General features: G+C 39.1%; 1 protein-coding gene across 4 annotated transcripts in view; it reads right to left on the bottom strand.

The window, feature by feature from the left end:
• The window catches only part of bbs9 (Bardet-Biedl syndrome 9), a 546,582-nt gene that overhangs the window by 208,874 nt on the left and 314,649 nt on the right, over positions 1-23,059 (bottom strand). For all 4 annotated transcript variants that reach the window (XM_072571014.1, XM_072571013.1, XM_072571017.1 and 1 more), the window contains one exon: positions 19,219-19,438. In XM_072571014.1, the coding sequence (XP_072427115.1) occupies positions 19,219-19,438 (220 nt within the window). The remainder of the gene's footprint in view (positions 1-19,218; positions 19,439-23,059) is intronic.

Consider the following 23,059-nt stretch of genomic DNA (forward strand, 5'->3'; position numbering starts at 1 on the left):
ACACAGGAGGATGGTCGTTGTTGAAAGTCAGTCATCTCAGCTCCTGCGGGAGATCCTAAAGCCCAACTATCTTCAGCAGTTTCATTAATCACCTTATGACCATTATAAGGTCTTAAGTGGGGACGTTAACTGATAATTGCACAATCTTCAGCACCATTTGCGACTTTTCAGATACTGAAACAATTTTGTTCAAATGCAACAAGATCTGGGCAATATCTAGGCTGATAGCTGAAAAGTGGCAAGTAACATTTGCACCACACAAATTGCCATGACCATCTCCAATAAGAGAAGATCTAACCACTGCCTTTTGATATATAATAGTGTTATCATCACCAAATTAGAATCATAGAGTCATAGAGACGTACAGCACGGAAACAGACCCTTCGGTCCAACTTGTCCATGCCGACCAAATATTCCAACCCAATCTAGTCTCACCTGCCAGCACCTGGCCCATATTCCTCCAAACCCTTCCTATTCACATGCCCATCTAGGTGCCTTTTAAATGTTGCAATTATACCAGCTTCTACCATTTCCTCTAGCAGTTCATTCCACACACATACAACATTCTGAGTGAAAAAGTTGCCCTTAGGTCTCTTTTATATCTTTCCCCTCTCACCTTGAAACTGTGCCCTCTAGTTCTGGACTCCCCCACACCCAGGAAAAGTCTTTGTATATTTATCCTATGCATGGCCCTCATGATTTTATAAACCTCTATAAAGTCACCCCTCAGCCTTCGACGCTCGAGGGAAAACAGCCCTAGCCTATTCAACCTCACCCTATAGCTCAGATCCTCCAATCCTGGCAACATCCTTGTAATTTTTTTCTGAACCCTTTCAAGTTTCACAACATCTTTCCGATAGGAAGGAGACCAGAACTGCATGCAATATTCCAACAGTGGCCTAAGCAATGTCCTGTACAGCTGCAGCATGACCCCCCAACTCCTGCACTCAATACTCTGGCCAATAAAGGAAACGCCTTCACTACCCTATCTATCTGCGACTCCACTTTCAAGGAGCTATGACCTGCACTCCAAGGTCTCTTTGTTCAGCAACACTCCCTAGGACCTTACCATTAAGTGTATAAGTCCTGCTAAGATTTGCTGTCCCAAAATGCAGCACCTCACATTTATCTAAATTAAATTCCATCTGCCACTCCTCAGCCCATTGGCCCATCTGGTTAAGATCCTGGTGTAATCTGAGGTAACCTTGTTCACTGTACACCACATCTCCAATTTTGGTGTCAACTGCAAAATTACTAACTATTCCTCTTATGCTCACATCCAAATCAGTTATATAAATGATGAAAAGTAGTGGACCCTACACCGATCCTTGTGGCACTCCACTGGTCACAGGCCTCCAGTCTGAAAAACAAACCTCCACCACCACCCTTTGTTTTCTACCTTTGAGCCAGTTCTGTATCCAAATGGCTAGTTCTCCCTGTATTCCGTGAGATCTAACCTTGCTCATCAGTCTCCCATGGGAAACCTTGTTGAATGCCTTACTGAAGTCCATATATCGCTCTGCCCTCATTAATCCTCGTTTCTACTTCTTCAAAAAACTCAATCAAGTTTGTGAGACATGATTTCCCACACACAACGCCATGTTGACTATCCCCAATCAATCCTTGCCTTTCCAAATACATGTACATCCTGTCTCTCAGGATTCCCTCCAACTTGTCCACCACCGATGTCAGGCTGACTGGTCTACTGTTCCCTGGCTTGTCCTTACCACCTTTTTTAAACAGTGGCACCACATTAGCCAACCTCCAGTCCTCTGGCACCTCACCTGTGACTATCGATGATACAAATATCTCAGTAAGAGGCCCAGAAATCACTTCCCTAGCTTCCTGTAGAGCACTTGGGTACACCTGATCAGGTCCTGGGGATTTATTCACTTTTATGTATTTCAAGACATCCAACACTTCCTCTTCTGTAATATGGACATTTTTCAAGGTGTCACCATCTATTTCCCTACAGTCTATATCTTCCATATCCTTTTCCACTGTAAATACTGATGCAAAATACTCATTTAGTATCTGCCCCATCTCCTGCGGCTCCACACAAAGGCTGCCTTGCTGATCTTTGAAGGGCCCTATTCTCTCCCTAGTTACCCTTTTTGTCCTTAATGCACTTGTAAAAACCCTTTGGATTCTCCTTGACTCTATTTGCTAAAGCTATCTCATGTCCCCGTTTTGCTCTCCTGATCTCTCTCTTAAGTATACTCCTACGGCCTTTACTCTTAGGATTCACACGATCTATCCTGTCTATACCTGACATATGCTTCCTTCTTTTTCTTAACCAAATCCTCAAGTTCTTTAGTCATCCAGTATTCCCTTTACCTACCAGCCATTCCTTTCACCCTAACAGGAATATACTTTTTCTGGACTCTCGTAATTTCATTTCTGAAGGCTTCCCATTTTCCAGCCGTCCCTTTACCTGCAACCATCTGCGCCCAATCAGATTTTGAACGTTTTTGCTGAATACCGTCAAAATTGGCCTTCCTCCAATTTAGGACTTCAACTTTTAGATCCGGTCTATCTTTTTCCATCACTATCTTCAAACTAATAGAATTATAGTCATTGGCCCCACAGTGCTCCCCCACTGACACCTCAGTTACCTGCTCTGCCTTATTTCCCAAGAGGAGGTCAAGTTTTGCACCGTCTCTTGTAGGTACATCCACATACCGAGTCAGAAAAGTTTATTGTAAACACTTAACAAATTCCTCTCCATCGAAACCCTTCTCCACTATCAACATCCTGGGATTTACCATTGGCCAAAAACTCAACTGGACTCACCACATCAACACAATAGCTACAAGAGCAGGTGAGAGGCTCGGAATACATCAACAAGTCACTTTTCACTGGTCTTCCCAAATCCTGGTCACTATTGACAAAGCACAAGTCATAGGTGGAATGCTCCCCACTTTCCTGGATGGCTGCAACTCCAACAACACTCAAGAAGCTTGACACCATCCAGAACAAAGCAACCCACTTGATTTGCACCACACCCACAAGCATCCACTCCCTTCAGCAACAATACTCAGTAGCAGTGTGTACTATCTACAAGATGCATTGCAGAAATTCACCAAGGATCCTTAGACCTGCACCTATCAAACTGAGAAACATTTTCATCTAGAAAGGCAAGGACAGCAGATACTTGGGAACACCACCACCTGCAAGTCACTTACAATCCTGCCTTGGAAATATATCACCATTCCTTCACTGTCTCTGGGTCAAAATCCTTGAATTCCTTCCCTAAGGACATTTAGGGTCAACCTACAGCATGTGGACTGCAGTGGTTCAAGAAGGCAGCTCATCACTGTTTTCTCAAGTGCAACTGGGCAAGAGCAATTAATACTGGCCAGATACTGATGACCATGTTCTAAGAGTTATTAAAAAAAAACAAGGTACTTATTTTCTATTTTTTTAAAATTAATGTCTCATTAATAGAACTTTTCATGTGTAGCCGTTCAGGTTATTTTTTTGTAAAACTCCATCATAAATGCAGGAAACCCACTGTATTGTTGCACCTTGCCATTATCAATTAAGGTATCATCGATCCAATCACCACACCCTCATGCTACCTCTCATGAATGCAAATAAAAGCAAAGATGCACCTGACACGTAAAACATAAAACAGTCAGAAGATTTATAGACATGTACGAGGTTCCCTTGATGTTTGTGAACTTGTATCCAAAAGCAAACAAATATGCTCTTGTGTAGCATCTCAAATATTTTCAGAAAATGCCTGGAGGGTATTTCTGCACAAATCTTCAAATGTGGCAGGGTAGTTTAACAATGTAATTAATATAGTAATTGAGACCCTAGTCTTTATATATAGAAACATAGAGCTAGATTCTGTAACTAAGCAACTCAAATTAGGCTTTCTCCCTTGACTTGGAAGACTTCTTTCCATTTGAAGGGGTCTGTTGAATCCAAGTTTCATTTTGCAGAGGCGAGGATGGTATTGAGTCAGTGTCATTCAATCTGGAGACAGATCGTAAGTGGCCACATAGGCAGGTGAGTGCCAAGGAATGAAGTTTACAAAGCTCAGGTTGGTTCTCTGGAACTTTGTCCCAGTTGTTTTAGAACTTATTATGCCTTCTCGCTACCTCTTCATATGCCCTCATCCCCCACATGGTCCTCATATACTCATGTCAACTCCACAGCAATTCACCCATTATTAACCATGAGCAGAACATCGGAGCTGTATTGAGATGAAAAGAAATGACCTATGAAAGATAAGTTATCGTTCTCAGTCTTACATCTTATAGTCCAAATCTCTTACAATGAAACCCATTCAAGTCAATTCTATCTCATGTGTTTAAATCTTATTAAAACAAACGTGTAGACCCAACATCAAAGGCAGTTAACTCTTTAATAGCCTCTTTAGATTGTTATTCAAACTGAGAGCTCAGCAACGTCACCTGAGTTAATTGTCGCCTATGCAATTCAGTCAAATATTCATAATGATTTGGGGACATGTCAACAAAGAACTTTACGAAAACTATATGTACAGCTGATATTTTTCTTTTCTCACTTATATAAATGACCTGTCAATCAAAGCAATCCAGTGAAGCTTTTTTTAAAAACACTGTTACTGACAGCTTCAGTTTGTCATTTTGTCTCATATTGAAACTACAAGGGGCTGAAAAAAATTCAGATTATGACACTTAAACAGACCACATCTGTCTAAATTCATGATTTCCACATTTCAGATTAAGGCTCTGAACTATCTAAAAAGGGTCTGTCTGAACTGAGCACTAATTTCAAAAGGGTTTGCTGAGCTTGGGATTTGTGAGGCACATCCTACTGCATTTCTCTTGCTCGCAAAAGTCAGATCTGTCCGAAATGAAAGTTATTCCACCTCTTGTCCTCACACTTTAAGGCTGCAGAGTCTTCCTTGTCCTCATAAAAACTTAGCCCATGGAGTACAAAATCCAGTAAGATATACTAAGCCCAAGTAAAATACTGGCTCTGCTCAAATTGAACCTACTGTGTTCAATTCTAGGAAATACATTTCATGAAGGAGGTGAAGGCTTTGAAAAGGATACAGGGAAATTTGCAAGAATGGCTATCGGGATGATGGAGACACTGGATTAGGTAGATGGTTCTTCTTACAGCAGGAAAGCAGCTAAGAGGAAATTTGACAAATGTGTTCACAATCAGGAAGCCACCTAAGTAGAACAAATAGAGTAACTGTTATCAAGGGTGAAGAGTTGATAACTAGAGGACACAGATTTAAGTGCTCAACAAGAAGCAGTAGTGGCACGAGGAAAAGCTTTTTTTAAATTTACTGATTGATTTGGATTTGGAATATGCTGCCTCATGAAGTATTGGATACAGATTCAATAGTAGCCTTGAAAGGGAACTGAATAAGCATTTAATTGAAAAAAGAAACTGCAGGACTACAGAGAAATAGGAACCCTTGTCTCTATATGCACTCCATCAAAACATGTCATCATCTTAAAGATATCAATTGGTGGCACGGTGGCTCAGAGGTTAGCACTGCTGCCCCACAGCTCCAGGGACCCAGGTTTGATTCCAGCTGTCTTGACTGTCTTGTGAAGTTTATTCTCCCTGCATCTACATGGGTTTCATCGATGCTCTAGTTTTCTCCCACAGTGCAAAGACATGCAGGTTAGGTGGATCAACCATGCTAAATTACCCATGGTGTTCAGGGGTCTGCGGGTGAGATGGGTTAACTATGTGGGGTTACAGAGATAGGGTGGAATGCTCTTCAGACAGTCAGTGCAGACTCAATGGGGCAAATGGTATCTACCTACACTGCAGAGATTCTGTGATTCTAGGCCACCCCCTCAGCCTCAGTCTGTTTGAGAGAAAAAATATCAAGGTTGACTCCTTTACTGGTGTGTATCCCCAAGCATTTCTACTAATGTTCTTGTAGATTTTCTCTGAACCCTCTCTAGTTTTTCTAATTCTGCTTTTTAGAATACAAACTATTGCGTCGTTTGTTTTTTGAATAAAAAATGGCATATGAACCTACTGCACAAATCTTAGTGATCTGTGTATTTGTTCACTGAAAGTCCTTTTCTCTTCTACCCTCCTAAATTTGCGTCTTCCAAGTAGTATGTGATCGCCCTGCTCTTCCTATTAAAATGCAATATCATCATTAATCTGTGTTGAACTTAATTCAGAAATTATTAGCCAATTCTTGGCATTTATTCACACACTCCTGCCATTTGTTGCAATCGAGAAAGGAGAAATAGAGAAAGAAGGAAGCTATAGGTAAAATGGACTTTTTCTCTATTCTTGTGTCTTTAAACTGATTGGCACTTCAAGCTATTTCAGAGGGCAATTAATAGCCAGCCACATTAATATGAGTCTGGAGTCACATGCAGGTCAGATTAGATAATGATGATAGACTACTTTTCCTAAAGTGAGCTGGATGGATCTTCACAATTGACAATGGCTCCATTAGATTAGTTTTTAATTACATATTTTATTGAATTCAAATTTCACCATTTGCCAGGGTGGAATTCAAATCTATATCCCTAGAATATTAGTCTGGGGTCTAGATTACTAGTCCAATTCCAGTGTATTATGACGATGCCACCATCTCCCATGTTTCATTGGGGAAGTGCTGGAAACAATTATTAAGAAAGTAGTAGAAGGATGTTTATTAAATCAATACAATCAGGCAGAGCAAGTATGGTTTGTGAAAGGGAAATCATGTTTCACAAATTAATAGTTCTTTAAGGATGTAACAACGTTGCTTCTGGAGTATTGGATTTCCAAAAGGTATTAGACAAAATGCCTCATTAAAGATTAATGTGCTGGGCAGAATATGTTAGCTCTGACAGAAGATTAGCGACTAACAGGAAACAGAATCAGGGGAAATGGGTCATTCTCAGATTGACAAATTGACCTAATGGAAGAACACAGGATCAATCTTGAGGCCTCAAATATTTACGACTCATTTCAATAAGTTGGATGAAGGGACTGATTAGATTTGCTAACTACATAAAGATAGATAGGAAAACAAGTTGTGAGGAGGGTACAAAGAGTCTGCAAAGGGAGACAGATGGATTGGCTGACTTGCAAAGGTTTGGCAGATGGAGTATAATGTGGGTATGGGGACACACGTCACAGCACAAACAAAAATTGTGTACTTGGCAGTGGAAGAAAATGTGGTGTTAAGGACTGTACCAGTCCTTGCTTCTGCCACTGTAATGACTCCTCCACCAGCTGTCTGTACCAGCTCTTGCTCCTGTGTATACTGCTGCACACAAGAGTACCATTATCAGAGTTGTGCGCTGGCTCCACCACAAAAATTTAGGGTGTCTCATTTTGGAATTGAAACACATGCCGACAGACAAAGTTCAGAGCTGTGAATACTTCTCCATAAAATTGGCTCTTCTGAGTAATTGAATATATATGAAGCATCAGCTTTCATTCAACAAGGTAACCAAGTGATTGAGAAATGAAATCTGCAATTAATTTAAATAAATCTGAATAAGGTACATTTGTTGCATTAGAATGTTTTCAATATTCAGCTAGAAAGTTTTACTTTGACAAATTTGAATTCCAGGGCTTCAGCTGCATGTGTTATACATCATATGGTATAGTCCAAATTAGAATTCTAAATCCAAGCCTACTACCTAGGCAGCTCAGGTTTACATTTGAGGCTTACCGTAACTAAATGCTTGCAAAGCTGCTCAATTTGTATTTACTGGCATAGCTTAATGGATTCCTAATTTTTTTTCAGAACCTGTAAGACTATCAACTTTCCACTGAACCTGGTAATCCTTTGAGTTTAAGGCACCAATTCGGGGCTTTGATCTCAAGACAGTAAATTTGCGGGCTGATTAAGTGCCTTTTGAATTGCAGAGAACAACACAGCTGCTTATTGTTAAAATGACGACAGCATATCATTAGAATACAAATTCAATTAATATCCCAAAAGGCTGCTGTTTAATAAAACTGTGTTCTTTGAAGTCATGGCAATTTTAGACGACACAATATTTTGTGATAATTTTATCTTTTTTACCTGAAATAATGTCTAACTGTTCAACATGTTGAACATTAACTTTAAGTATTATCAATTCACAGCAATAAGGCATTTCTTTTACAACTATTTTGATATATTGTAGAAATAGCATTGACAGAAAATCAATGATTACATATTTGAATTGGATTCACATGGACACCAGTATAGGACACTCAGGTTCAAGCCTTACTGACTCCAGAGGTGTGAAATAATTCATCTGAACAATTTGATTAATAATACCTAAATTTCATTGAGAGAAGTTTTTGTTTTCATGTTTTCATGTCCAATTCTGTACAGGCAGGCTTTCTGCTTTAGAATCAAGTCAGCAGGGATTTTACCAGGATAACAACAAATTCACTTGACAAGAATGGTTGTAAGATTTTGCACATTAACCACAAGAAAGGAGTTTGGTGAAGCGTTGCAAACCAAATTACAGAGGAGACTCCTGTATTTCTAAGAGCAGGTGAGATTCTTATCTACAGCACTTTAGATCTGCCAATTTTCTTTTCTTCTTAGACAGTTCCTCAGGATCAAGGATGACTTACTTCTGCACTGATTCAATAAGTTCTAAGACAGCTGATCAGCCCAATCTGTGATCTGCAGTCTCTACCACATGCAGAGGAGGTGGTGCTTGTAAGGCTTGGGAGATAGATTGTTTGGAGCTTTGTGAAGTATATAGGAACACAGAAAGCATGGCTGCATGGTAAACCATGCCCATAGCCATGGGTCTGAGATTCTGGTCTGCAAATATACACTTCCTCAGTCAGCTGAATGTTAGGCTGGTACATTAGAAGCAATGACAAATGTTGTAGTCTACATTTGCCTTCATTGAGAGGGAGGCAGATATAGAAAATGATCAACATTTTAAGCACCTCACGGTTGAACCTAATCGACAGGGAGACATGTTTTGTTGTGGGAGCTGGTTATATGATTACCTTAGTTTTCCTGATGTTAAGCAAAACGCCCATTTTCCCATTTGCTTCAGAGCAAAAACTGACAATAGCCCAGAGTTTCTAGCACATGCCGACCTCATTTGTATTCTGAAACTTTTTGATTTTGGTTTTGATTTGGATTGCAGGCAGCATCTACTCTGTCAATTATTTCTACATCTGTGTTGATGTACATTCACTGTAGTAAGGTAGAAATGTGGCAAATTTGCACACAGCAAGATCCCACAAACAAGAATGTGATAATAACTAATCTGTTTTAGTGATGTTGGTTGAAGGATAAATAATTGCCAGTGTCCCAAAATTTGACTCTTCCTTGAATAGTGGTGTGGAAGTTTTTATATCACTTCAAATTCAACTTGCACATAATTTTCTTCTTCAACCAGTCCCACGCCACTTGACTTTCTACGTGTTGTCCTTATTCCGCCTTACATAAAATCCCATTCGCCTACAAACCTCGCTGATTTATGCTTACCAACATGGGTTCCTGGCTCCTTGATGTCTCAAATGTATCAACTTCTTCATCGTGTTGAAATCTCTCCATGGCCTCCCCCTCCCCCCACCTCCAAATCCTCCTTCAGACCTGCAATTCCTTTCCTAATACTCTTTACCTTTGCCACCTCATTAAAGCCCCTCCTAACATCTCTTTTGTTCAGTTCATTTGGTTGAATCCTTTAGATTTTGATATTGATGCTGGTTGGGTATCACAGCAAGAGAAGGAGCACAGCAAGGCTGGGCAAGAACAGAAAAAAGGACTGATTTTTATAAAAACACATGGGTAAAACAGCCCTTTGGAAATCTCTCAAAGATTCTTGATATGTCTAATCATACCTGTATCTGAAGTACTTTGGTGCTGCTAGATTGGTGTAGAAGAGACAAGTTACGGCTTTTTACAGGTCTCAGGCAGTGCCAAAAGGTCATGGGTTAGCAACAGAGCTGACTTTGGATTCGAGGTCAAATCTCAGGTTGGATAGTTATGTGATAAATTCTGAAAACGAATGTTGGAGGCCCAGAAATTCTTGGCCACCAAAGCCAACTGGTCATTTATCATAGAATGATCTTGTAAATGACTGACTTTGAGTGTTCCAGCGCCCTGTTGGACTTCTAGTTCACCGATGTGGTCCTTAAGATAAAGGTCTGAGCAAACTGAGCCAATATTCTTTGGCATTCAGAAGAAATGAAAGGCGATCTCATTGTGTCGTACAGAGATCAATGGGGTTTGACCAGATAGATGCAGTTTATTTCCTCTTATCAGGAAAGCTAAAACATGATGATAAGGGGCCACTCATTAAGGATTGAAATTATCTCACTCAAAGGATTGTGAACCTATGGCGTTCTCTACATATTCTAGAAGATTGTCGATGCTCTATTGTTAAATAAATTGAAAGCTGGGATTGACAGACTTTTGGTCTGTCAGGAAAGCAAGTGATATGATGAGTGGGCAGTAAGGTGAAATTGAAATCCAAGATCAGCCATGATTTTGTTAGATGGCAAAGCAGGCTTCCCGGGCCATTGGCCTACTCGTGTTCCTACTTCCTGTGTTCTAGGTTTCTCACATGAAAGCAACATTGTTTCAGCTAAGAAGAAATAGTTGTGTCATGCTTTTGCTCAAGTCCAGCACAAAATTCTTGCATTGTCTGACAACAAATACAAATCACAGAAAGAGCTGTCATGAAAGTTTGATGAAGGGAGGCCTAATTGTAGGTTCCATTGAGATAAAATCAGAGTCCTAGCTAATTAAGCAGACTGCAACTCCTCAAAGAATGGTGGTAAAAAGAACTTTTATATCAAGCATTAAATGAAATAGCATGAAATTCAATGCAATGAGCATGAAACTGACCTTCTGTAATCTTGAGGATGCAGGCCATATATAAATCACTGTGTAACACAAAAAAAATTGCTTTAAAATTTGAAACTGAAGCACCATTTAAATCGAATAAACAGAACAGAATGCTTCCAGCAGGAAAGCTGGTCTTGACAGATAACCAACAGGAAGTTTAGCAATGGTTAAAATGAATTTTGTGTGGTATGGAAAGCAGAAAAAAACCATATTAGCGACTACAGTGGTAAAAAGGACTGGAGTGGAAGCTTAGAGCTTAACTATGAGAGCAAGTTACCTGAAGGCACAGGATGAAAGAAGAATCATATACTGATTGTGGATTGTATGAATTATTCGACGTCTAATTAATCTGAATGAGTTTATTACTGAAGAGTTGCAATAAAGCTTTCATTGCAGTTGCATTTATGGGAAGATGAAAGGAAGTAAAACTGTAACTATGACGATTAAAATGGTTCCAGTGTCCACATTCAAGCTTTCCTAAACACTAGTTAAGCGAGATGGCAATCAGGTTATACCAGGTCCAAAAACCTTAAGTTTTTTGTCTTGGTTTAAGGATCATTTTATAACTGCCGACAAGTGGGATTGCAGAGTCAAGGACTGTGGAACAGGAGAAATGTTTTGTTCTTTAAAATGGCAGAAGGCAATATTGCAACACTCTAATTTTGTGTTTAGTTCAAAAATTAAAAATAGTAGCTATAACGTTTGTTCAATAGCTGCCTTTCTTTTTAAAACACTTGTTTTTAAAAAATTATTATCATTTAAATATTACACAAAATCATCTTATTGTATCCAGTTTACTCATTCTCCACCCCTATATTTCCATATATTTTTAGGATCTCCTTTTCAATACAAAGATATTCATATATTTTACCAATGGTCAGAGTTCTTTTCTGATATCTCTCTAACTCCATCACAACTATTCCCTCTGCCTGTTGGAAGGATTTAGGTTGGAATATAGCAAGTACAACAACCTAGAGCCTACTAAGTCAATTAACAGATTTGAAATAGAAATTGCATCAACAGTTGAGAAATTAGAAATGATCATATGTCATAGAGTACTGAAGGGCTGGTCATAATAAATGTAATAGGTTCTCCAAATTATCATCCATGTTGAATGCACCAGCAAGATCCAAGAAGTTACTGATTTGATTGCAACATTTAGCCATCAAGTTAAAACAGATCAATATTTTAGTTTGAGTGATTCAATCCACATTAAGTGGGTATTTGTTAGCCACATTGTCATTCTTTAAAGTATTCAATAAAACAGGTGTGCAGCAAAGTTTGCATTACATCAAGGAGATGACTACTGTCCAATCAGTCTATATTTTGAAACATATTTGCCCAGCTATTTTGATGCCGATATGGTAATTGGTAGACAAATAGGAAGCTGGAAGAACACAGCAAGCCAGGCAGCATCAAGAGGCGGAGAAGTCAATGTTTCAAGTGTATCCCTTCTTCAGGACAATTGGAACAGCGTACACTAGATTTGCGAGTCAGGACCATGTAGACAGAGGGAAGACAGAGGGAACTTCATGGAACGTGCCTGGGAAATCAAATTTTCCGACTGGTAATTCCCATGTGTTTGAAATCCTCCAAAAGAATCCATTAAAGGTGAAGAATTTGGAGAGATAACTAGATAGTTAAGAGAGAACTAAAAATCCAGTCTAGCTCCGGGATAACCATTAAACTAATCTTCCATTCACCATTCAACCTTCCTAACTACATTTCCCCAAATGCCATACACTTCCCAACTCAACATGATTCTACCTTCCACAAACCATAAGACCTGACATTACCAGTGCTAGCCTGATCCCGCCCCCCCCGTCACTGTCACCAGAATTCATACACTGTCTTTCGAAACATTGAACTCCTTCCCCATTGCCGGACCTGACAGCAGTATCGAAAGTCATCGAGTTATAGAATCATAGAAATATACAGCACAGAAACAAAACCTTTGGTCCAACTCGTCCTTCTGATCAGACATCCCAAATAAATCTAGTCCCATTTGCCAGCCTTTGGCCCATTTCTCTCTAAACCCTTCCTATTCATATACGCATCCTGATGCTTCTTAAATGCTGTAATTGTATCAGCCTTCTTTGGTAGCTCACTCTATACACACACCACCCTCTGAATAAAAAAGTTGCCCCTTACATTCCTTTTAAAACTTGCCCCTCTCACATTAAACCTATGCCCTCTACTTTTGGAGTCCCCCATGCCAGGAAAAAGATCACGATTTTAACAACCTCCAACGCTCCAGAGAAAACAGCCCCAATCTATTCAGACTCTCCCTATAACTCAAACCTTCCAACCCTGGCAACATCCTTGTAAATCTTTTCTGAACCCTTTCAGGTTTCACAACATCCATTCTTCCTATAGCAGAAAGATCAGAATTGCATGTGCTATTCCAATAGTGGCCTAAACTGTACAGGCACGACATGAACTGCTAACTCCAATACTCAATGCACTGACCAATTAAGGAAAGCATATCAAAAGCTTTCTTCACTGGCCTATCTGCCTGTGAATCCACTTTCAAAGAACTATGAGCCTTCGCTCCAAGGTTGCTTTGTTCAGCAATGCTCCCCAGGACCTTACCGTTAAGTATATAAATCCTGCCCTAATTTGCCTTCGCAAAATGCAGGACCTCACATTTATCTAAATTAAACTTCATCAACCACTTATCAGCCCATTGGCCCATCTGATCAAGAAAAAGTTCTTCATTGTCCACGACACCTTCAATTTTGGTGTCATCTGCAAACTTACTAACCATACCCTCTATGGCCACATCCAAATCATTTATATAAATGACAAAAAGGAGTGATCCTTGTGGCACACCACTGGTCACAGGCTTCCAGTCTGAAAAGCAACCCTCCACCACTATCCTCTGTCTTCTACCTTTGAGCTAGTATCCAAATAACTAGTTCTCGCTGTATTCCATGTGATCTAAACTCGCTATCCAGTCTACCATGAAGAATCTTGTCAAATGCCTTCCTGAAATCCATATAGATCACATCCACTGCTCTGCTCTTATCAATCCTGTTTGTTACTTCTTCACCCAATTCTGGGATCTAGAAATGTTACTGAGGGATGGGGAGGGTATGAGAAGTTGGGAACACCTCTGACTTACACCCAGGCTACAGAAATAGGCCCAATAGGACACCCTGCTGGCAAACATGCAGATCAAAATCTAGTTGTTTACATGCACGAGCAAATTGTTAGCTGTGTATTTTCTGGCAGTTATTTTGTCATTATGGAAAATGATCATAGGCAAAGGTCTCACTACAATTACAGTACAAAATATGCCTTTGGTTCCAACTGGTCTATGTTGGAATTTAGACTCCCCACAAGCCAAACTGCACTTAACACAACAGAGACTATACAACAAAAAACACTTTTGGACATCCTATGATAATGAACAATACTACATAAATTATTTCCTTTACTTCATCTAACCTCATCAAAAACCTACTTTTTCTTTCTCCTTTATGTCCTTGCCAGGTTCCTGTTAAGTGCATCTATATTATTCACCATATCTACTTTATACAGTAGAAAGTTCCACTGAAGTACCACACTTATCCAAAACCAACTAACATGCACTTTCCAGCAGTGATCACTGGATAATGTTCGAGCCAGATTCTTTGTTAACTGATCCCCCTTTGGAAGGAAGCACTGGTTATTTTCATGCTTTATGTAAATAATTATTAGAGTCATAAGGTATTATTTCAAGATATTCAGCTAATGCAAGTATTTTTTGAACACTGGAGTAGATCTGGTTAAACTTTGCACAACTGCAGTGGCAGTGTATGCATACATGAACTCCAGAATTTTATTTCAAGAATACTCCCTGTAAGGAAATATAAATCTTAAAACTTGGTCATGATATCATCATTGCCAGTCAATAAATTGCATTCACAGGAACTCAATGTAACAAAATATAAAAATAAAGTAACATCATTCTCTTTATAGGAAACACATTGCAGTGCTACAAATCCTTTATGTGCCAAAATCAGAAACTACGTACACGTTTTGCTAACACTTTAGCAAACTCAACCATCAGTATTGCTCAAATGCTCTGATAAAACAGTGGCATAATAGTAACCCATCAGTGGATTACAATTAAAAGGCCCTGGATAACATTCTAGAGATATGGAACCAAATCCCACTATGTCAGCTGATGGAATTTGAATTCAATTAAAAATCTGGACTATAAAGCCAATCTCAATAGTGCTTGACAAGACAGCTACCACCAATTGCTACAAAACCCATCTGGTTCATTAATTTTCTTTAGATAAGGAAATCTGCTATCCTTACCTATTCTGGCCTACCTGCAACAGCAACATGGTTGACTCTTAAATGCTCTATTAAATGATCTTATGAGCTACTCAGGTTCAAGGGCAATTAGCAGGTGGCATAAATTTGGCTTCTCCTGGTTCGAGTTTAGAACATTAAACGATGACTTAAGCAAGGCTGGCGGGGGTGTCAAATTAAAATTCCTGACCAAAATCAGTAGATTTATGTCAGACCATAAGGCTATTAGAAATAGGAATGGGAGTAGAGCCATGGCTGATCTGATACTCATCACGTCCAGAGTCCTGCCTTTCTCCATTACCCCTGACTCTCCAACTGATCAAGAATCTATCTCTTCCTGATAAAGGGCTTATGCCGGAAACGTCGATTCTCCTGCTCCTCGGATGCTGCCTGACCTGCTGTGCTTTCCCAGCAATACACTCTTGGCCCTTGAAATAAGGGCCAACATTCACTTTGGATGAGAACATCAAGGAAAATGGGGGCAAATAGAGTTGATGCATTGATCAGTCAATACCTATTTGAATGGTGGAATAAGGTCAAGAAGTTGAATGATCTATTCTTACTCCTAGGTTCATAATAGAGGAGAATCAAGCTGACTCTTTGTTTTAACCTGCACTTTTCTTTCAACTTCAAACACATCTGCTTTACAATTCTTGTCACATTTTCATGGTGGTTAGAGATAGAATACATTGTTTTCACCAGACTAATACACACTAATTTTCTTTTCAAATAGTTTTCTTAGATACCCAATTACAGCAGGTCAATAAGCACTTGTAGAGAAATCAGGCAAAGGCCAAACTTCTGGAACGATTTTAATCAGAGGACCAGCATCTATAGAGATTTGTGAGCCCCATTTTGAGGAACAGGCATTACTGAAGTAAGTAAGAACCTTGAAGATGTCTCAATATGTAAGAAGAAATTAGCTGGAAAAGCAATGGGCCACTGGGATTGTAGGAGAAAGCCTGTGTGACTGAATGTTGGGACCAAAAGGGCTGCCTTTCTTGGTCATATTCTCCTCTTTGGACTCTCTAATGTTTCCCCACAGTCTGCCACAGGGAGGCCACATCCAGTGTAGGTTTACTGCCCTGTCAGAAAATGTCAGTGAGTCCCAAAAGTGACTTATCTGACCAAGGTCTCTGATGGCAGGAGCCCATTGGGAGCTGTCCCACAGTAGGATACTCTTATTTTGCTGGTTGCAGCCTCCTCAAAGTCTATCACTCATTAGCTACCTGATTAAGGAGCAGCGCTGTGAAAGCTAGTATTTCTAAATAAACCTGTTAGATTATAACCTGGTGTTGTGTGGTTTTTAACTTTGTCCACACCAGTTCATGGCTTTGTTCATAAAATAATCCCTCCATACTGGGGATCATCCTAATTAACTTTCTCTGAACCACGTCCGATAAAATAATATATTTTCCTAAATCAGGTGACCAAAACTGTTCACAGTACACAGTTAGAGTTTCTTAATGAATGATTCATTTTAAAAAGTATATATAACCAGGTACAGTATTAAAAAAGTTATGGCATTGCACTTTAGTGATTAGATTAGATTACTTACAGTGTGGAAATAGGCACTTCGTCCCAACAAGTCCACACCGACCCGCCGAAGCGCAACCCACCCAGACCCATTCCCCCACATTTATCCCTTCACTTAATTCACCCAACCTGCACATTTTTGGACTGTGGGAGGAAACCAGAGCACCCGGAGGAAACCCACGCAGACACGGGAAGAATGTGCAAACTCCACACAGTCAGTTGCCTGAGGTGGGAATTGAACCTGGATCTCTGGCACTATGAGGCAGCAGTGCTAACCACTGTGCCACCATGCCACCCAGTGATCATGAGTAAAAACATCTCAGAACAGCAACTTCTGAGAATGATTATTTGTGAAACGATAAAAGTAGGCACAGAAATTGTAGGATTGTCACAAAAACCCAACTGAGTGTCTGATTATTCTGGTATCCTTTGCCTTATGTGGTCTTTGTAACCCTGCAATCCTGCATCACGTGATGCTCACAACGAGCTGCATTTGTAGCATCTTTAATGTAGTATTTCTTTACTACTGGGTCTTGGAAGAAATCTCTAAAAGTGGAAAATAGTGGCTTGCCATTTTTATGCACATGTCTAGAACAGTGTTGTCCAGTAGAAATCATTAATTTGTCATCAGTGTGGTGATACTGTTTTAGTCACATAAATTTCTTTCAATAGAAAACACCTTCTAGACAATATTGGCAAATATTTACTTAACTATTTGGTAAGGAAGGAAGTAAAGTACAATGAATAAAAAAAAACGCCCTTTTTTATTTATCTGTCACCATTTTACATAAAACAGTTCACATGCCTTGCATGTGCTGTCACAATGAATACTGAGATCACACAACCAATGTTACTCATTGTTATTTACTCATTTGAAACGCCATTTGCCATTTCTGGATTTGTAATTAACTAAATGTGCTCAGTGACCAACATATGAAATAATGCTGCCCTAGAACAGTGAGTGAAAAGAATTACGATATAGATTGGCGATGTGACAGCTACTGAAATGAAGAAAACACTTAAAATAATGCAGTACTAGCTGAACAGCACTGAAATAGAATTAATTTCACTTCATGTACCTGAACAAATTGCCGAGAAAATGAAACAGGAGCATTCTATTCAAGTATCTATAATTATGCACAAATAACAAAATTAGATACTCAACTGCACTGATCTGTAAATTGCCAAAACATACACGCTGCAATCGCAATATACAGACAAGAGAGAAGAAAGAAAGAGAAAATATAAAGCCAAATCTCTCTTTCCATATTTTGGTTAGCCTGAAACTCATTAATTTAGGGATAAAGTTCATTCATTTTGACTAAAAAACACAAAATAAACATATTTTCACAAGCTTCAGTCAAGTAGCATTGGCAATCTTTGGGCTAGATGAAACAAACAGCACCTTATGACAATTGCTCTGCCCAGGATCATAGGAAACTACAGAGGTTGGTGTGCAGAGCCCAGGCCATCGTGGGAGCCAACCTTCATCCATGGATTCCATTTACATGACTCGCTGCAGCAAAAACGCTACCAACATCATCAAAGATCCTTTGCACTCTGGTAATGATTTCTGATAACCTCTTTCATCAGACAGAAGCATGAACACATGCACCCACAGGTTCAGGGACAGCTTCCTTTTGGCCGTTATTAGACTATTGAATGGACTCTCTCACCTCAAATAATGCTGATCTTGCTAACATTGATCTCTCTTGTATGTCCTATGCAATATTACCTGTATGCCTCCATCTGAATCTTTTATTCTGTACATCCTTGCTTACTATAATCTGTCTACTGTTTGTAAAAAAAACTTTTCACTGTACTTTGGTATAAGTGACAATAAATAAATCAAATCAAATAAAATAAATTCTACTACAATGCATGTTTCTTCAATACAAATTGGCTTTAATGCGATTGAAGAGTTTAGACATTTATTCGCAGAACATGAACTTTCCTTACCCATACTGGTTATAAAGCGATTCTGGCCCCATTAACTTAAATGGCTGTGCTATTGTGTGATTTTCTTATAACGTGAGATCGGATATGAACAGAACTGTCACGTTATATCAGAACCGACCGTATAGTGCAGTGTTTAATAAAATCAGTTACACTTCAAAGAGCTAATTCATTATAGTTTAACTGTAAAGTCTTGCTGTTCATTTTTGTAAGAAGGTAAAACAAATATATCCTTAAGTGAATAAAGAAAAGTTGAAGACTGTAAAATGTGTGCAAATGTCAAAACAACTAACAAACTGCTGTGCTAATCTGAAGTAATCCTTTCCGCAATATGTAGCTTTTTACATTTGTGGCTGTTTATCTTTCACTGTAACAAGCAATTCCTCAATTCTGTCCTTGCAAACAAAAGTGTGTTATCTTTTACTTAGTTTGCTTTGTGTAAACCCATTATTCGTTGGACACAATGTGACTTATAATGGGATAGATAAGAATTCATGTGTTTACACTCCAAACATTAACTGTCTGCTATGTGACTTTGAGAGTGAATTACATGACAACATAAAACAATAGCTCTCATTATAGTTTAGCAGCTGATGAACACTGCTCTACTTCGCTGCCAAATTTACCTGAGATTGTAGATTCCTGCTGTGCACCATCAGTAGTTAAAGACAACCGACCTCCTTTGCTCAGTCTGTCACACAGTAGGGTAATATGTTTCTTTAATCTGTTGGTATCTTTCGGCATGCTAAGTTGGCTTGTCGAGCTCAGCGTCTGGTCCCTAGAGCTTTTTGACAGACAGGTCCTCAGTAAATGAGCAACTGCTGCATCCACGCACTCCTCCCAGCCCTGCCAGAGTCAAAAGGTGAGATCCACGTAAGTGATGATTAATAATGTTGGAAATTATAGACAATCAATAGCAATTTAAAATCATTAAACTATTCACAGCAGAAAAGCCCTTTAATTTAGTCTCTAATCTTTACAAAAAACATTGGATTCCAAGTCCTGTTCCCTGAGATAAGCCTCCTCTATGTTCCATTAGGGGATCCAAAAATGATTGTCCTGGCAAGGAATTGGGACGTTAATCTCCATAGAATAAAACCAATTTGACACAAGAAAATCTATTGCAGATTTCTAATATGCCAGCTGTGACTAGCATAGGAACTTTGAAAGAAATAAGCAAAGGCTCTCTATCATTCAACTACGAGATGAATCTTCTACCTCGATGCTACTTTTCTGCACTATAACTATACGTCCTTAGATACCTTAAATCTAGAAAAATATAGATCTCTGTCTGAAAAATGCTCAATTACAGGACTTGGGGTAAAGAATTTCATAGATTTGGCACCCTCTGAGTGAAGGAATTCCTCCTCAGCTCAGTCCTAAGTGGTCTGTCACTTATTCTGAAACAATATTTTCTGATTCTAGATACCTCCCCCCACCAGAACTCCTATCAGGGAAAATATTCTTGTTTTGGCTACCTGTTGAGCCCTGTAAGAACTTTATATGCTTCAATTAGATGATCTCCTATTCTTTCTAGAGTATAAGTCCAGTTTCCTCAATATCTCTTCATTGGAAAAGCCCACCATCCCAGAAATCAGTCGAGTGAACATTCATTGCATTCAACCTATGGCAAACATATCTTTTCTACAGTGAGGAAACCAAAATGGTACACAACATTCCAAATGCATTTGTGCCAAGACTATACAATTACAACAATACCTCTTTACCTCTGTACCCCAATCTTCTTTCATTAAAGACCAATATACAATTTGCCTCCTTATTGCCCATGACATGTTAACTTTCAGTGACTTGGGAACACAGGCAGTAAAGTCTTTTTGAATATTAATAGTTCCTAATCTGTGACTATTTAAGAAATAATTTGAATTTTAGTTTTCCTACCAAAGTGGATAACTTGACATTTTTCCATGTTATAAGTCACCTGCCAAATTCCTTTCCATTCAGTTAGACTAATAAAATCTGCTGAAGCCTCTTCACATTCACGTCATAGCAAACTTAGAAATATTACATTTGGTCTCAACACCCAAATCATTTATGTAGTTTATGACTGGCGGAGGCTGCTCCACCCTTTTTTTTCCTCCCTTTTCCTCCCTTCTATGGTTTTCTTCTCCTCTTCTGTCTTCTCAGACTCTCAGTCTCAGACACTTGGTCCCAGGCCTCCAAAGGTAAAAACAATGACTGCGGATGCTGGAAATCAGAGTCTAGATTAGAGTGGTACTGGAAAAACACAGCAGTTCAGGCAGCATCTGAGGAGCAGTAAATTTGACATTTCGGGCAAAAGCCCTTCACCAGGAATTCCTTTTGCCTGAAACATCGATTTTACTGCTCCTCGGATGCTGCCTGAACTGTTCTGTTTTTCCAGCACCACTCTAATCTAGACCCAGGCCTCCAAAGTAGAGTTGGCATTCGGGGCCCGGACCAGGACACCGGCCTGGTACAAAGTGTGTGCTGTAGCCCGGAATGGAGCACGGCAGCAATGGTGGAATGTGGTGGTAGCCAGCAGTCACATCACATGGAGGGCCCCTGCACTGCTGTGGAGAGCCCTTGGAAACAGACAATGATGTTTATCTGTTTAACTTGCTTCTTGTTTTTCTGACCTATGGTTATACTGTATAGCTGTAATATAACTTTCTTTTCTTGATTTCTCTAAGGGTTATTCCTACGTTGGTGACATTAGTTACAGTATAACTAATCTAATGCTTAAGAAGTTGCACCTAAGTAACTTTATAGTTAAGATGGCACTGTAAGTGGCGACTTATAAACTTTTCACTGTATGCAGTTGAGTGCATGACAATAAAGCTAATTCATTTATTCACTCAAAAGCTAATTCAATGCTCCCAATCCTCAGGCATATACTTATTTGGAAACTTTATCAGCCTCTTCATGTGATTTAATATAATCTTGAACTACTTTTGTTAGCCACAGTTGGATCACCATTTCTCTAGGGGTTTTGTGACTTGGTAAATGTATATTGCTGTAAATCATTTATTATTTCTTTACATGCTAGTTTTTGCATGTCTAACTTTTCAAGGTGTTCAGTAATCTAACATTTGAACTGTGCTTCTCTTTCTCCACAGGAGCTCCATTCTTTTTGCTGAGTGTTTTCCAATATTTTCTGTTTTAATTCTAATTTCCAGCAACACAGTATTTTGTTTCTATACACAAAAGTTATGTTTAGTCTGTTGTTCCCACTGCTTCAGTTTTGCACAGGAGAAATTCAAACATTGCTATGCAAAATCAAGCTCAGCTTTAACAGTGTCCTGCAGATGAATGTATCTCCTGAGAATATAATAAATCTCATGCTGAGAAAGATGATTTACCAATTCACTCATTCATTATATTTATATTGAATGGACTATGAGCTCGTATTCAGAAAAATGCACTAATTCTGCTACATTTTGTGTGTGTTGCTGCTGTAACTTCAGTATGACAGTGTCAGAGGTTAAATGTTTAAGTTGTTTTCAATAAAGGCCATGTTACCAGCTATCTGGACTCTGGAAGTTCCTACTTCAACCTTCCTATTTACTTCTTCTTTAAAACCTACTTCTTTTGGTGACCTGCTTAAGTGTTATAAGGCTGAGGGTCAGATTTTTTTTTCATAATCCTTCTGTTGAGATGTTTTACCATATTAAAAGTGCTATAGAATTGCAAGTTATTTAAAGAGACATCTCTTGGTCAACTAGCACAACGAATAAAGTATGTTTATTTATGCATTGCCTTTCACAACAAATCTCAGTAGAATTATATTTACGGAAAGTGAAGTCATTTTGAAGTATTGTCACTGTTGCAATGTTGGAGGTGTGGCAGAAAATTTGCATATAGCAAATTTCCACAAAAAGCAGTGCAATGATAATTACTTATCTGTTGACTGAGGGACAAATATTGATAAGGACATCAAGGAAAACTCTAATTCTCATTTTGGAAATATTGCCAGGGATCTTCCATATCCATCTGAGAAGATGGAGCTTTGCAGTGTGTACTGCTTCTGACCTATGTTGCATTGGCAGCCTTGAATTTAGTGCTTAACTCAGAGTCAAATGTCTTGGAGTGGAACATTCTGATTCAGATGTTAGAATGCTACTAACAAAGTCATGGTTAACACGAGGGTGATTTAAATGCACTGTGGTAATTCAGTATTCTTAAAATGATTCAAGTGTAGAGCTCTGTTTTATGCACAACCCACTGCTAATTCACTATTACTGTATATGCCCAAACACACTATTCCTAAATGTTGTCAAAATCAATAAAACATCAATTTACTACGGAAAAGAATATGGAAGATATGGAATGTAGGGAAATAGATGGTGACACCTTGCAAAATGTCCACATTACAGAGGAGGACGTGCTGGATAAATAAAGGTGGATAAATCCCCAGGACCTGATCAAGTGTACCCTAGGACTCTGTGGGAAGCTAGGGAAGTAATTGCTGGGCCTCTTGCTGAGATATTT

Source organism: Chiloscyllium punctatum, chromosome 5, assembly GCF_047496795.1.
Source record: "Chiloscyllium punctatum isolate Juve2018m chromosome 5, sChiPun1.3, whole genome shotgun sequence".
In the NCBI taxonomy this organism is placed as follows: Eukaryota; Metazoa; Chordata; class Chondrichthyes; order Orectolobiformes; family Hemiscylliidae; genus Chiloscyllium; species Chiloscyllium punctatum.